We start from the raw sequence: 14,836 nt of genomic DNA on the forward strand, positions 1-14,836 counted from the left end.
CACCTGTGTTTGAGTCCATGTTTGGGGAGGGAGGAGGACCCCCTGCTGGAGTGTGCTCTCCCTGGACCTGGCCCGCCACATTGTTCTCTGCATGAAATGACCCATTCCTGTTCCTGAGTGTCTTCTGTGTGTAGCGATACTTTGAGTCAAGAGCACTTTATAGCCAGGCGCGGTGACTCACGCTTGTAATCCCAGCACTTTGGGAGGCGAAGGTGGGTGGATCACAAGGTCAGGAGATCGAGACCATCCTAGCTAACACGGTGAAACCCCGTCTCTACTAAAAATACAAAAAATTAGCCGGGCGTGGTGGCAGGCGCCTATAATCCCAGCTACTGAGGAGGCTGAGGCAGGAAAACGGCGTGTACCCAGGAGGCAGAGCTTGCAGTGAGCCGAGATCACGCCACTGCACTCCAGCCTGGGTGACAGAGTAAGACAATGTCTCGGGAAGAAAAAAAAAATTAGCCAGGTGTGGTGCGGTGGGCCTATAGTCCCAGCTACTTGGGAGGCACGAGAATCGCTTGAAGTTGCAGTGAGCTGAGATCACGCCACTGTACTCCAGGCTGAGCAGCAAAGCAAGACTCCGTCTCAAAAAAAAAAAAAAGCTCAACATGGCTAAGGCTTAGGGGGTTTTGGTCTGCTCCCTGAGGTGGTCTAGCACCCTCCAGGTATATCCTTCTCAGTTCTGAATCCCCAACCAACATCCTAGGGCAGATTCTCATTGGCCTGGCTTGGGTCATAGCCCATCTGGATGGGACACAGCTATTGGTCCATGTGACCCTACCCCCCTTTCCCTTCCCCCTCCACCAGTAAGGAAATGGTTGCCTCCACACAGTCTTGCCTCAGCCTCCCAAAGTGCTGGGATTACAGGCGTGAGCCACCACACCCAGCCTAAGCACAGAATTTTTTTTTTTTTTTAAGATAGTTTCTCCCTCCGTCACCCAGGCTAGAGTGCAGTGGTGCGGTCTTGGCTCACTGCAACCTTCGCCTCCCAAGTTCAAGTGATTCTCCTGCCTCAGGCTCCCAAGTAGCTGGGATGACAGAGGCCTGCCACCACGCCCAGCTAATGCCACCACGCGTGGCTAATTTTTGTATTTTGAGTAGAGGTGGGGTTTCACCATGTTGGTCAGGCTGGTCTCGAATTCCTGACCTCAAGCGTTCCCCAACTTGGCCTCCCAAAGTGCTGGGATTACAGGCATGAGCCATCTTGCCCCGTCTCTAAGCACTGAGTCTTAATGAGTTTAAAGCTTGAGTGTAAACCAATCGCAGTAATTTGATTCCTCTGGGTCAGTGATTGGCTAATCTTCTGACCAATGAAACATGAAGAGAGGTCTGGAATGTTTGCCTCATTCTTTTTTTTCTCTCTTTTTTCTTTTTTTTTTTTTTTTTTTTTTTGAGACAGAGTCACTCTCTGTCACCCAGGCTGGAGTGCAGTGGTGCGATCTTGGCTCACTGCAACCTCCACCTCCCAGGTTCAAGCGATTCTCCTGTCTCGGCCTCCTGAGTAGCTGGGGCTACAGGCGCACCCTGCCATGCCCGGCTAATTTTTGTTGCATTTTAGTAGAGATGTGGTTTCACCGTGTTGCCCAGGCTGGTCTCGAACTCCTGAGCTCAGGCAGTCCACTGGCCTCTGCCTCCCAAAGTGCTGGGATTATAGGCATGAGCCACCGCGCCTGGCTGTTTGCCTCACTTTTAAAGGACATAGAGGAGGGAGTCACTTTTCCTGGCTTTGGGTGTGGTGCTGGGAGCCGTTGCAGCCATTCTGTGATCAGGAGGTATGGCTGAGCATTTAACTCAGGTGACCCTGTTGCAGGTAGCAGAGCAGAAAGACGGCAAGAACTTACTGGGTTTGTTTTTCCCCAACTTGTAATTTAGAAAAGTTTCAAATTAATAGAAAAGGTGCAAGGATAACAATGAATACCGCTACATCCTTCACCTAGATTTACCAGTTGTTAATATTTGCCCAGTATGTTTACTTTTTGTTACTGTTTTAGAGATGGTCTCACTCTATTGCTGAGTCTAGACTGTAGTGGTGCAGTCACAGCTCATTGCAGCCTCTAACTGCTGGGTTCACGTGATCCTCCTGCCTCAGCCTCCTGAGTAGCTAGGAGCACAGGCATATGCCACCACACCCAGCTAATTTTTTTAAAAATTTTGGCCGGGCGCGGTGGCTCACACCTGTAATCCCAGTACTTTGGGAGGCTGAGGCGGGTGGATTACGAGGTCAGGAGATCGAGACCATCCTGGCTAACACGGTGAAACCCCGTCTCTACTATAAATACAAAAAAAAAAAAAAAAATTAGCCGGGCGTGGTGGCGGGCGCCTATAATCCCAGAATGGCATGAACCCAGGAGGCGGAGGTTGCAGTGAGCTGAGATCACGCCACTGCACTCCAGCCTGGGCAACAGAGTGAGACTCCATCTCAAAAAAAAAAATTTGCAGAAATGGGGTTTCCCTTTTGTTTTGTTTTGTTTTGTTTTAGAGACAGGGTCTCACTATGTTGCCCAGGCTGGAGTGCAGTGGCTATTCACAGGCAGGATCCCACTGCTGATCATCGTGGGAGTTTTGACCTGCTCTGTTTCCGACCAGGGTCAGTACAGTCCTCCTTAGGCAAACTTGTGGTTGCCTCTCCCAGGAGGTCACCATATTGATGCCAATCTTAGCACACTACAGCCCACGATTCCTGGGCTCAGGTGATCTTCCTGCATCAGCCTTCCAAAACGCTGAGATTACAGGCATGAACCACTGTGCCCAGCTTGTTTACATTTTTTAACTGAACCATCTGAGAGTATGTTACAGATGCTAACACAGTTCACCGAAAATTCTTCAGCTTGTATGACCTAAGAGCAAGGAAAGCCTACACAGCCACCATCCAGGATTACATGAGAACCTAGACATTTGATGATTTTATTGAGTCACTGAATTAATCTGCTATGGAAACTCCCAACTGCAGACTTTTTTTTTTTTTTTTTTTTTTGAGGCGGAGTCTTGCTCTGTCGGCCAGGCTGGAGTGCAGTGGCGCGATCTCGGCTCACCGCAAGCTCCGCCTCCCGGGTTCAAGCAATTCTCCCACCTCAGCCTCCTGAGTAGTTGGGATTACAGGCATGCCCACCATGCCCAGCTAATTTGTTTTGTATTTTTAGTAAAGATGGGGGTTTCACCATGATGACCAGGCTGGTCTCGAACTCCTGGCCTCAAGTGATCCACCTCGGCCTCCCAAAGTGCTGGGATTACAGGCGTGAGCCGCCATGCCTGGCCAGATATTTTCTAAACTCTTTTTTTTTTTTTTTTTTTGAGACAGAGTCTCACTCTGTCGCCAGGCTGGAGTGCAGTGGCGCGATCTTGGCTCACTGCAACCTCCGCCTCCCTGGTTCAAGCAATTCTCCTGCCTCAGCCTCCCAAGTAGTTGGGACTACAGGCGCACGCCACCATGCCCAGCTAATTTTTGTATTTTTAGTAGAGACAGGGTTTCACCATGTTGGCAAGGATGGTCTCAATCTCTTCACCTCATGATCCACCCGCTTCAGCCTCCCAAAATGCTGGGGTTACAGGTGTGAGCCACTGCACCCAGCCTCTAAACTCTTAAAAAGCTTTTAGATTTCCTTTGTGTCTATAATTATTTTCAAAATAAAATGCTCACTGGACACAGTGGTTCACACCTGTAATCCCAGCACTTTAGGAAGCCAAGATGGGAGGATCGCTCGAGGCTAGGAGTTAGAGACCAGCCTGGGCAACATAACGAGATCCTGTGTCCCCAAAAATAAAAATAAATTACCCAAGCCCGGTGGTGTGCACCTGTAGTCAGTCTGCGCTCCTCAGGAGGCTGAGTCAGGAGGATTGGTTGATCCCAGAAGTTTGAGGTTATAGTGAGCTATAATCCACTCCAGCCTGGGTGACAGAGTGAGACCCTGTCTCAAAAGTAAAATAATAAAATATAAAATAATATAAAATAAAATGCTAAAAGCATTGTAAAGGCTCAGGCCTGAGTCTGGGAGGGCTGTGAATGAAAGGACCTGGCCCCCACCCAGACCTTACCTGAGAGGAGAGGCGGGGCCCTAACCGAGGGCTGAGGCCTGCAGTCAGAAGAGATACAGACAAGAAGCGGGAAGGCCAATGGCAGGTGTGGAGGGGGCAGTCTGGACAAAGGCTGGGAGGTGAGAATGGATGAGCAGGGTTGAAGGGGCGGGCTGAGGTGCCACCTGGCTGGAAAAGGGCCCAGGTTGCCAGGGGCATCCCCCACCTTCATAGAGTAGGAGGGAAAAGATAGCTTTTCAAGCCCAGGTATCCTTTAGTTCAGCAGATGAAAGCGGGTCGGCCCTAGCTACCTGTGTGACTTTGGTCAAGTGGCCACCCTCTCTGGGTGGTTTCCCCGACCTTAAACTGCATCATTAAATGGGGGAGCAGGTCAGGCACGGTGTCTCAGGGTTCCTCCCTGCTCTGACTTCTAGGACTCAGAAGCTGGCTCTGACTTCCCCTACCTTCCCTGGCTGGAGCACCCAGGTTGGCTGCAGGCGTGGATGGCGCCTCTGTGGGCCGCCCTCCTTCAGCACCGCCAGCTGAAGGAGGTACAGCTTCCCTTTCCCCGCCTCTGCCCCCTGTCCCTGGCAGGGCGGGAATGACCGAGCTGGCCTGGATGACTTGTCTAGACCAAGCTGAGCCCATTTCTCATGGCAGCAGCCAAGATCCAGCCCAGGACAAAGGAATTCCAGAGAGCTCACTGCCTCTATTTCAGGACAGTTATAACGTGGGGAGGAGAATCTCTGGGGTGGTGGCCTTAGCCTGGGGGATGCAGGAGGGAGCACTAACATCGAGCCCCTCCTTAGACATCACTGCTATCATCCTCCAAGCAGCGGCCTTATTCCCATCTTCCAGGCCTGGAAACGGGTTCAGAGAAGCCAAGGACCTCAGCTACAGCTGCAGCCACTCAGCCCCCAAACCAGAACTCACCACTCGTCTCATCTCCTGATTCTTTTTTTTTTTTTTTTTTTTTTTTTTGCGATGGAGTCTTGCTCTGTCACCCAGGCTGGAGTACAGTGGCACTATCTCAGCTCACTGCAACCTCCATCTCCTGTGTTCCAGCAATTCTCCCTGCCTCAGCCTCCTGAGTAGCTGGGGTTGCAGGCACCCGCCACCACACTCAGCTAATTTTTGTATTTTTAGTAGAGATGGGGTTTTGCCATGTTAGCCAGGCTGGTCTCGAACTCCTGTCCTCAGGTGATCCACCCACCTCAGCCTCCCAAAGTGCTGGGATTACAGGCATGAGCCACCGTGCCCGGCCTCTTCTCCTGATTCTAACTGCAGCTTCATTTCCCTGTGCAGAAATTGAACCAAGTTGGCAGACACAAAGTAGGGGCGAGGGGAAGATGAGAGGGGAGATAATGAAAGCAAGGCGCCGGGCACAGGGCCTGGCAAGATAAGTGGGCGCTGCCACTAGGAGGCCCTGAGGACTAGGGGGAGGAGGCCCACGATGCACCTGTGTCCCTGCCTTCCCTCCCCGCCAGGAAAACCGCAGCTCCTGTCACAGGGGACACTGGAATCTGGAGAGACTTCTTGCCCCAACCTCGGCAAGAGGAGACTGTTGGGGACTTGTTGGGCATGACATGTAGACCTCCCAGAGGTGCTGCAAAGACCCAGGGAAGGTAACAGCCTGGGAAGAGACAAGAAGGAAGTGAAAACCTTCTGAGCCTCCATGAAAACACGAATCATCTGTTTAGTACAACAGACCTCAGTTCCACCCTGTATTCACCTCGTGCAAGGAAAGCAGGATTTCATCTCCCCAATTTACAGATAGGGAGACTGAGGCAAGTGGGAGAAGCAGCTTGCCAGGAGGCTCTGAGGGGACATAGCAAGCAGGGCCAGCACCCACGTGTCTAGACTCCCAAATAGGCCTTTCTAGGGACCTCTTCACCATGCCACCCTGCCTCCCCGCCAGCCCCACTCATGCCAGACGCTGCAGAGGAGTAAATTGTCCCTCCATCCAACAGCAAACAGTCCCCGATGCGGGGCCCATTTTCCAGGGTGGAGGAGGATGCAGGAGCAGCTCCTGAGGCTACAAGAACCCAATTACTGGGCTGGGCTGGGAAAGTGGCCACACCCACCCGCCCGCAGCCCTGCGAGGACCACACCTGAAGCGCCTCTGAGCCTCGGTCTAGGACTCCGCCTGAGATGCCCCATTCCTTGATCTGGCAGAGAGGGGAGGCATGGAGGAGGGGCAGTGGAACTAGGCTGGGCCCCATCCAGCCCTTCCTATGGTTGAGGTTTTGGGGAGGCCCGGAGGAAAAAGTGAAGCGGCTGTGGTTGGTTTCCAAGCAGCCACTTGGTCTGGAAGGAGGGGTAAGGCACTCACAGGGGTGCAACCCCGTCCCCTCTCTGGGTCCGCCTTGCGGCCCTACACACTCCCCCCTCATCCTGTACCAGCGTGGGCTTTGGGCATCTGGAGGAAGGTGCCCCTGAGGGGCAGGGTGGGTGTGTTGGCCTGGCCTCCAGATGTGAGTCACTCCTGGTCCGCATCTTCGTCCCTCTTTGGTGCCAGCAGTTTCAGAAGGGGGACGGCCAGGTGGAGAAGAGGTCCCCGTGACAACCCCCCAGCATGCCCCTCATTTTGCCCAGTGCTCCCCACGCCCCTTCCTCCACCAGGTTCCTGAGTGTAAGGTGAGCACCCCTCCCACCCACCCTCAATTCTCTGCCACAGTGATCTTCCCTAGAGCCCAAATCTGGCCTCAGTACTCACCCTCCCTCTAGCCCTGGCTCCCCAGCCTCCTCCCGTACAACAATGTCCAAGCCCTGTGCCCAGCCCATGAGGCCCTCCATGGTCCAGGTCCTGTTGGCTTCCCAGCCTCATCCCCGTTTTTCCCCCACATGCCCGGAACACTGTTCTCCAGCCCTGGCCTTCTCATTCTGGAGCTTCTGCCCATGGTGGAAAGCCAGGCACTTCTCCGCCTACCCTTCACGACCCACCTCCTTTACTCATGCAGCCGCCAGCCCACCATAGCACTTTCTCATGGCTTCCCTTGGAGCCATCATCATCTACTTCTTTTTATTTTTATTTTTATTTATTTTTTTTTTTAATTGAGACTGAGTTTCGCTCTTGTTGCCCAGGCTGGAGTGCAATAGACTGATCTCGGATCACTGCAACCTCTGCCTCCTGGGTTCAAGCGATTCTCCTGCCTCAGCCTCAGGAGTAGCAGGGATTACAGGCATATGACACCATGCCCAGCTAATTTTGTATTTTTAGTAGAGATGGGGTTTCTCCGTGTTGGTCAGGCTGGTCTCGAACTCCTAACCTTAGGTGATCCGCCCGCCTCGGCTTCCTAAAGAGCTGGGATTACAGGCGTGAGCCACTGCGCCCAGCCCATCATCTACTTCTTAACGTGGTTGTGGTCAGATTCCACCCCAACGATGCGCTCCTTGAGAGTGGGGACTGGGAGGGGTTCAGCTTTGAATCCTCAGAGCCCAGGGCCAGGTACATAGTAGGTGCTCAGTAAAATACCTGCTGAACACTCAGGGAAGGGAGGGCTGTGCCGGGCCTCAGAGGAGATGTGAAGAGAGCAGACAGGGTGGCCAGGCATGGTGGCTCACACCTGTAATCCCATTACTTTGGGAGGCCGAGGCGGGTGGATCAACTGACGTCAGGAGTTTGAGACCAGCCTGGCCAACATGGTGAAACCCCGTCTCTACTAAAAATACAAAAATTAGCCGGGTGTGGTGGTGGGGGCCTGTAGTCCCAGCTACTCGGGAGGCTGAGGCAGGAGAATCAGTTGAACCTGGGAGGCAGAGGTTGCAGTGAGCTGAGATCACGCCACTGCACTCCAGCCTGGGCGACAGAGCGAGACTCCATCTCAAAAATAAATATATAAATAAATAAAAATAAAAAAGAGAAAGGACAGGGTGCACAGAGCCAGGACCCCACCCCCTCCTGGCCTGGACCACCCTGGGCCATCTCCTAGGCTTGACACTCTCAGGCCTGAGGCTGTCAGGCCAGGGCGCTTTGACTATCCCCTGCCTGCCCCTGAAGGCGGCCAAGCTCGAGGCCTTAGCCAAGCCCTGCAGCCTCAGGCTTGGCGCCCGGCCCAGCCTTTCTTTAGCCTTCCCGAGGAGCGAGAGAGCGCTGCAGCAGCCGTAGTACTTGCTTCCGGGGAAGGCCCGGGTGGGGCCAGGGCCTGTGGTTAAGTCAGTGGCCCTCTGCAGACGCGCACGCAGCAGGAGCCACGCCCTGGTCCCTGCCCGGGAGTGGCCTGGTCTCCCCCAGCTCTGATTCCCTGAAGGACCCTGCACCTCCTCAGCCATCTTCTCTGGGCACCCCCTGAGCCCAGCCTGCTGGCCACAGGCCCCTTCCCGCCAACTTGTGGGCCTAGCTCATCATCAAACTATTTTCCACTGGCTTCCCCCAATCTCTGCCACAGCACAATTTTGGTGGGGAGGTGGAGAGGGATGAAGGAGAATAGGAGGTGGAGCTTGGACTCTGGCCGGGGGCGGGGGGGTGAGGGGGGGCAGCAGCTCGCCACTCTGATTGGTCACCTCTGCTCCAAAACTGGCTTCAAAATTCCACGGACTCCGCCCCCAGTGGCCCCCAGCCCTATCCTGACTTGCAATTGGCTGAACTTTCAGGGGGCGGGGCTCACCCGGTCCGGTCCAGTTAAAAGGGTGGGAGCGTCCGGGGGCCCATCTCTCTCGGGTGGAGTCTTCTGACAGCTGGTGCGCCTGCCCCGGGAACATCCTCCTGGATTCAATCATGGCTTGTGTGAGTGTGGGGACCCCGCCCCAAGGTCCAGGGGATAGGGCAGGAACTGATGGCCAGAGGAGAGCTGGGCAGATCGGGAGCAGATTCTAGCCCCAGCTGTGTGGCCTGGAACCAGTGCCTTCTCTTTTCTGGACCTCAGTGGCCACATCTGTAAAATGGGGGTGGGCGCCATGGTCCCTCAAGGCCTTCTCTGCATTGATAATTGTCTGGATTCCTCCAGGGTCTGAAAGCACAGTTATTTCTGCCCAGGGTTGACATTCTGCAGCTCTCTGAGAAGTGAGCGTGGGAAGGGTGTGGCCAACTGGGGGACACCCAGGCCACTATCCCTTTCCCCCTCCTCCACCCCAAAGAGCCTCCTGTCCCCTCCCCCCTGCAGCTGTCCCGGTCACCAGGCCAGGGCAGAGTTACCCTCTGCTCCAGAGAACGCTGAAAAGTTGCCAGGACCCGAGACAAGCTGCCCAGGATGGGCCCTTCTAGGTCGGGGGTGGAGGGTGGTTGTGTCCAGGCTGGTGGCGGGGGGGGGGGCGGGGGAAATTCCCTTCCACCACCCCCAAGCTGGGAGGTTGGGGTGGCAGGGAGGTGAGAATCTTCCTCGGGCCCCAGGGAAAGGGTTCAAGTTTCTGGCAGAAGAAACCACTCAAACCAGTTAACTCTTGCCCACCCACTCGGGGTGCCAGGGAACAGCAGTGCCCAGCAGTTTGCTCAATCTTGTTAACCCTGAGCCAGCCCAGCCACAGCCCGACTGCAGGGCTATTCTCCCTAATGCAGAGAGGCCGTGTTCTTCAGGGTTTCCTCTCTAGCCCCTGGGCCTCTTTGCAGAGAGGGGCTTGAAGGAGAATAGTGGGGTCGCCCGCCCCTAGCCACTTCCTCTCCAGCAGAGGGGCCGACCCCTCCATTCCATTCAGTGTGACGGTGGGCCAAGTGTCGGCCCCTCCCCAGCCTGATCCTCTCCATCTGCGATGGGACAGAGCACCCCATCTCCCAAGTCACTCTTGAGTCCAAAATTCCCAAGCCAATCTGCAAAATCTTCTAGAGCCTGTCTTCTAGAACCTTCACGTTACAGACTGAAGCCAACCCCGGTGGGAATAGGGACTTTCCCAGGACCACATAGACAATCGGAGGCTGGAAATTACAGCTCAATCCTTTCCCCAGGCTTCCCCTTGGCTTGGTCAGAGGATGCCGGGCGGGAACAACCCCACTCCCACCCCCAGCCACCCCCGGACACTTCGGGCAGTGGAGGCCTTGTCCTCTAACCCGGCTGGGCCGGGGCTTGTCTGTGCAGGGTCTGGTCGCCAGCAACCTGAATCTCAAACCTGGAGAGTGCCTTCGAGTGCGAGGCGAGGTGGCCCCTGACGCTAAGAGGTGAGAAGTGAAGTCGGGGTGGTGGGCGGCAGGGACGGGCTTGGTCCAGCAGGGAGGGCGTGGCCGGCCAAGCCCACATCTCCTCCCTGGCCGGGAGCGGGTTAACGGCCAGCCGCCGATGCTGCGTTTTCTGGGTGACTCACTTCCCCCGCAGGGTCTGGGCGCCCCCACCGTTGCCGCCCCCTCCCCCGCTCCCTCCCTGCTGTAGCCTCTTAAACTACACCAGCTACAGCCTCGTCATCTATAATACCTTGACTCCCCCGCCCCCACCCCTTTCCGGTCTGGGCGGGACCCGTCGCTGGGGAGGGCGGGGAGAGGAGTGGGGCGGGCGTCACCGCCGCCTTCCCCCTGAGTCCCTCCTTCCTGCGTCTGGTCATTCATTCATTCACTGGCTCAGTCCGGTCCTTCTTCCTTCACTTCTCATTCACTCAGCCGGCTGCCTTATTTTCTCGGCAGTTAGGTAACCTTGGACCAGTCAACCAACCTCACCTAGCCTCAGTTTGTTAGAAAAACAAGGGGGGAGGTGGTTGTGTGGAGGAAGTGAGATGCGGATGGCGCAGTGACAGTGAGGAGGATGAGGATCAGCTGATATTGTTAAGAGCCGCACACTTCTCATGCACTAATTTCATTTCAACCAAACCCTCAGAGGCAGGTATTGCTATTATCACCACTCAACAAATGTATTTATTATTTTATTTATTTATTTATTATTTTATTATTTTATTCATTTTTTTTTTGAGACACAGTCTCACCCTATCGCCCAGGCTGGAGTGCAATGGCGTGATCTCGGCTCACCACAACCTACGCCTCCCGGGTTCAAACGATTCTCCGGCTTCAGCCTCCTGAGTAGCCGGGATTACAGGCGCCCACCACAACGCCCAGCTAATTTATGTACTTTTAGTAGAGACGGGGTTTCACCATGTTGGCCAGGCTGGTCTCGAACTCCTGACCTCATGATCCGCCCACTCGCCTCGGCCTCCCAAAGTGCTGGGGTTACAGGCATGAGCCACCGTGCCCGGGAGTATTATTATTATTATTTGTTAATTCGCCCCATAATTACTAAGCATCTCCTTCTGGTGTGCCCCACTTGTGCTGGGCACCGGGAATACAGAGATTTGTACGAGACAGGACGGGAGGTCACCATGTGGAGGGAGTCACTGACCTTGACCAAAAGGGCTAGGATGCTAATGACTTCAAGAATCAAGCGAGCCCTCCTGTGCAGCCCCCATTGTACAGATGAGCAAACAGGGGAAGAGGGGCAGGGACTAGCTCACACTCACACAGTAAGCAGGTGGCATGGCCAGAGCTAGAATCCAGGTTTCTTGTCTCTGTTAGTGAGTTCTTCCAGCAAGGTGCGTTCATGGGATACTGAGTGACAGATTAGTCAGTCAGTGGGGCTGGAGCTGGCCGAGGTGGCCTCATGCCCACCCGTTACCCCCCAGCTTCGTGCTGAACCTGGGCAAAGACAGCAACAACCTGTGCCTGCACTTCAACCCTCGCTTCAACGCCCACGGCGACGCCAACACCATCGTGTGCAACAGCAAGGACGGCGGGGCCTGGGGGACCGAGCAGCGGGAGGCTGTCTTTCCCTTCCAGCCTGGAAGTGTTGCAGAGGTGGGCTGCAGACCGGAACCGGGGACCAGGGACAGGGGCTGGGTGGGCTGGGGCGGGGCTGGGTTAGTGACTAGAGACCTTGGCCCTGCCTGCTCTTTCCCCTCCCCTTCCCTCCCTTCCTGTGTGATGGCCAGTGTCTGCCCCTCTTTGAACCTCAGTGGTTGATTAGAATAAAACGAAGGGGGAAAAAAAAGGCTGGGCTCGGTGGCTCATGCCTGTAATCCCAGCACTTTGGGAGGCCGAGGCGGGCGGATCACCTGAGGTCGGGAGTTCGAGACCAGCCTGACCAACATGGAGAAACCCCGTCTCTACTAAAAATACAAAAAATTAGCTAGGCGTGATGGCGCATGCCTGTAATCCCAGCTACTCAGGAGGCTGAGGCAGGAGAATTGGTTGAACCCGGGAGGCGGAGGTTGCAGTGAGCCGAGATTGCACCACTGCACTCCAGCCTGGCCAACAAGAGCAAAACTCTGTCTCAAAAAAAAAAAAAAAAAAAAATAGCCAGCATGCTGGCTCATGCCTGTAATCCTGGCACTTTGGGAGACCAAAGTGGGTGGATCACCTGAGGTCAGGAGTTCGAGACCAGCCTGACCAACATGGTGAAACCCCGTCTCTATATAAATACAAAAATTAGCTGGGCATGGTGGCACACAACTGTAGTCCTAGCTACTCAGGAGGCTGAGACAGGAGAATCGCTTGAACCTGGGAGGCGGAGGTTGCAGTGAGCTGAGATTATGCCACTGTACTCCAGCCTGGGTGACAGAGGAGACTCCATCTCAAAAAAAAAAAAAAAAATCTGTCATAGGATTAGAGTAAAAAGAAAGAAAAAATATTATAAATGTACCTCCGCAGGCTCAGCCACAAACTGGGGCTGTGTCAGGGCCACATGAGGAACGGGTTCTGGAAGGGCCCATGGCATGTGGGCCCGGCTCACTGCTCTCCTCTACCCCCAGGTGTGCATCACCTTCGACCAGGCCAACCTGACCGTCAAGCTGCCAGATGGATACGAATTCAAGTTCCCCAACCGCCTCAACCTGGAGGCCATCAACTACATGGCAGCTGACGGTGACTTCAAGATCAAGTGTGTGGCCTTTGACTGAAATCAGCCAGCCCATGGCCCCCAATAAAGGCAGCTGCCTCTGCTCCCTCTGAACCAGCCTCGTGTGTGTATGTGTGTGTGCTTGTGCGTGTGTGTGTATGTGTGTGCATGTGTGTGTGTGTGAGAGGGGTCCCCCACCTCCAGGCCTGCCCCCTTCCTTCACTTCCATTCGCTTTGTCCACGGGTACCTCCTCAGTTCCAATGACGTCTTCCGCTGGGTCCCCCAGACGAAGCACACAGAGTTTGGCACATAGTAGGAGGGTCAGTGACCACTGAATAAAAGTCAGTCCCTGCCCTGAAACTGTTTTTAGCCTAGTGGGCCCTAGCACACAGCAGATGCTCAAAGGATGTTGCATAAATGACATCAAGGGGGAAAGAGGCAAGGACAGACCAATTCGTGCGTAGTGACAGGGCAGAAGACAGGGAGGTGGAGGGAAGAATACGAGACCCCTCTCATTTGCCTTCATGAGCTAGAAAGAGATTTGGAGTCAGACAACAACGGGCTGCCAGGTATGTGGCCTTGTGCATGTTAACTGACCTCTCTGAGCCTCAGCTTATTCCTTTATAACAAGGAGGATAACACAAACAGCCTATCAAAGAGTTATTCCAAAGACCAGTCACTTCTTGGCCTTCTGGCTGAGATCAAGTGGAGATTAAATGACGTGTTGCATGAAAGAAGCCAAGTTCAATACCTGGCATATGGTAAATGCTTAGTGGATAGTGGTTTCCCATACCTCGTGCACGGATTATTTTTTTTTTATTTTTTATTTTTTTAGAGATGGGGTCTCTATGTTGCCTATGTTGCCTATGTTGCCCAGGCTGGAGTGCCGTGGTTGTTCACAGGCATGATCATGACATACTGCAGCCTCAAAGTCCTGGGCTCAGGCAATACTCCTGCCTCAGCCTTCCGAGTAGCTGGGACCACAGGTGTATGTCACTGTACCCAGATCCCTGCACCACTTTTGAGGTGCTATTACTCCGATTGAAGGGGAAGAAATGGGCTCTGATTGATGAAATGACTCCCGGATCTGTACCAGGCCCAGCTGAGCCTGCGGGGCTCCTCAGGGATCCCGGCTTTGTGGGCTCAGGCCATGCACCCCACTTTGCTAGACTGTATGGGCAACCAAAGGACTAGTCTGGAAGCTGCCGGCTCTCATTCCTGGGCAGATGCCCCCACCCCAACAGTGGGTTTGGGTGATGACCCTGGCACCCCATTGCCAGCCCGTTTCTGTGGTAGGAGGAGCTGGGGTTGGGAGCTACGTCAGCCTCTGCAGAGAACCAAGAGGTAAAAGCCAGCCGACATGAGGCCCAGCCTCCAGACTCCCGCAGCCTCCTCCTTGGGGTACAGAGTAGGGGTGACTCACTCAACCTGAGATGAGGTCTCCATGAGCCTGTTCTCTCCTGTTTCCAAAGACAGTGTCTCCTCCAAGACCAGCCCAGGCTGTTACCTTGGAGGGTAATGCTTAAGCCAACCCCATCAAACCCACCCATCACAACTGCTGGGGCCTGAGTGGACGGCTAGGGTGCCCTGCAGACTGACTACTTCCCTGCACCTTTTCCTTCCTGCTTGCTGCTGCAGTCAGATCTTCCCAGGGCCCCTACCTCTCTGGGAACCAGCTGCAGGAACTGAGCCAAAGTTCAGAAGGTTAGAATCGGAACATCATTAGGCTCCCCCATAACCCCAAGGCACAGTCTCCTGAGGCATGGTGCGTGGGTGGGGGGGTCTTGGCAAATCTCACTTTCTAGGGCAACTGGCACCAGCTGTGAGTAGGTCTCTTATACACCCAGCCTCAGTTTCCTCATCCATAAAATGAGACCAATTTTGAGTAGATGATTTCCATCTCAGTGGGTGCCTTGGGACCTGGGTGGAAGCGGGGGGCATGTATCTCTCTATGAGGTCAAAGAGGATGGAACACACATGCTGAGAACTCCCATGAGCCACACCCAATCTCCAGGCTCTCCTGGGGCTCCCAGGTGGCCACCCAGAAACAGCTTCAGAAGCCTGGCTGCAGATGGAGTGCCCT

The 14,836-nt window shown here is 54.6% G+C and overlaps 1 protein-coding gene across 1 annotated transcript; it reads left to right on the forward strand.

The window, feature by feature from the left end:
* The first annotated feature begins 8,253 nt into the window (after positions 1-8,253).
* LGALS1 (galectin 1) lies at positions 8,254-12,866 on the forward strand. Its single transcript, XM_001162104.6, has 4 exons — positions 8,254-8,737; positions 10,020-10,099; positions 11,542-11,713; positions 12,667-12,866. Exons 1-4 carry the CDS (start codon positions 8,729-8,731, stop codon positions 12,811-12,813), a joined length of 408 nt encoding a protein of 135 aa, XP_001162104.1. The 5' UTR covers positions 8,254-8,728; the 3' UTR covers positions 12,814-12,866.
* The last annotated feature ends 1,970 nt before the right edge of the window (positions 12,867-14,836 follow it).

This window comes from Pan troglodytes, chromosome 23 (assembly GCF_028858775.2).
Source record: "Pan troglodytes isolate AG18354 chromosome 23, NHGRI_mPanTro3-v2.0_pri, whole genome shotgun sequence".
NCBI classification, from domain to species: Eukaryota; Metazoa; Chordata; class Mammalia; order Primates; family Hominidae; genus Pan; species Pan troglodytes.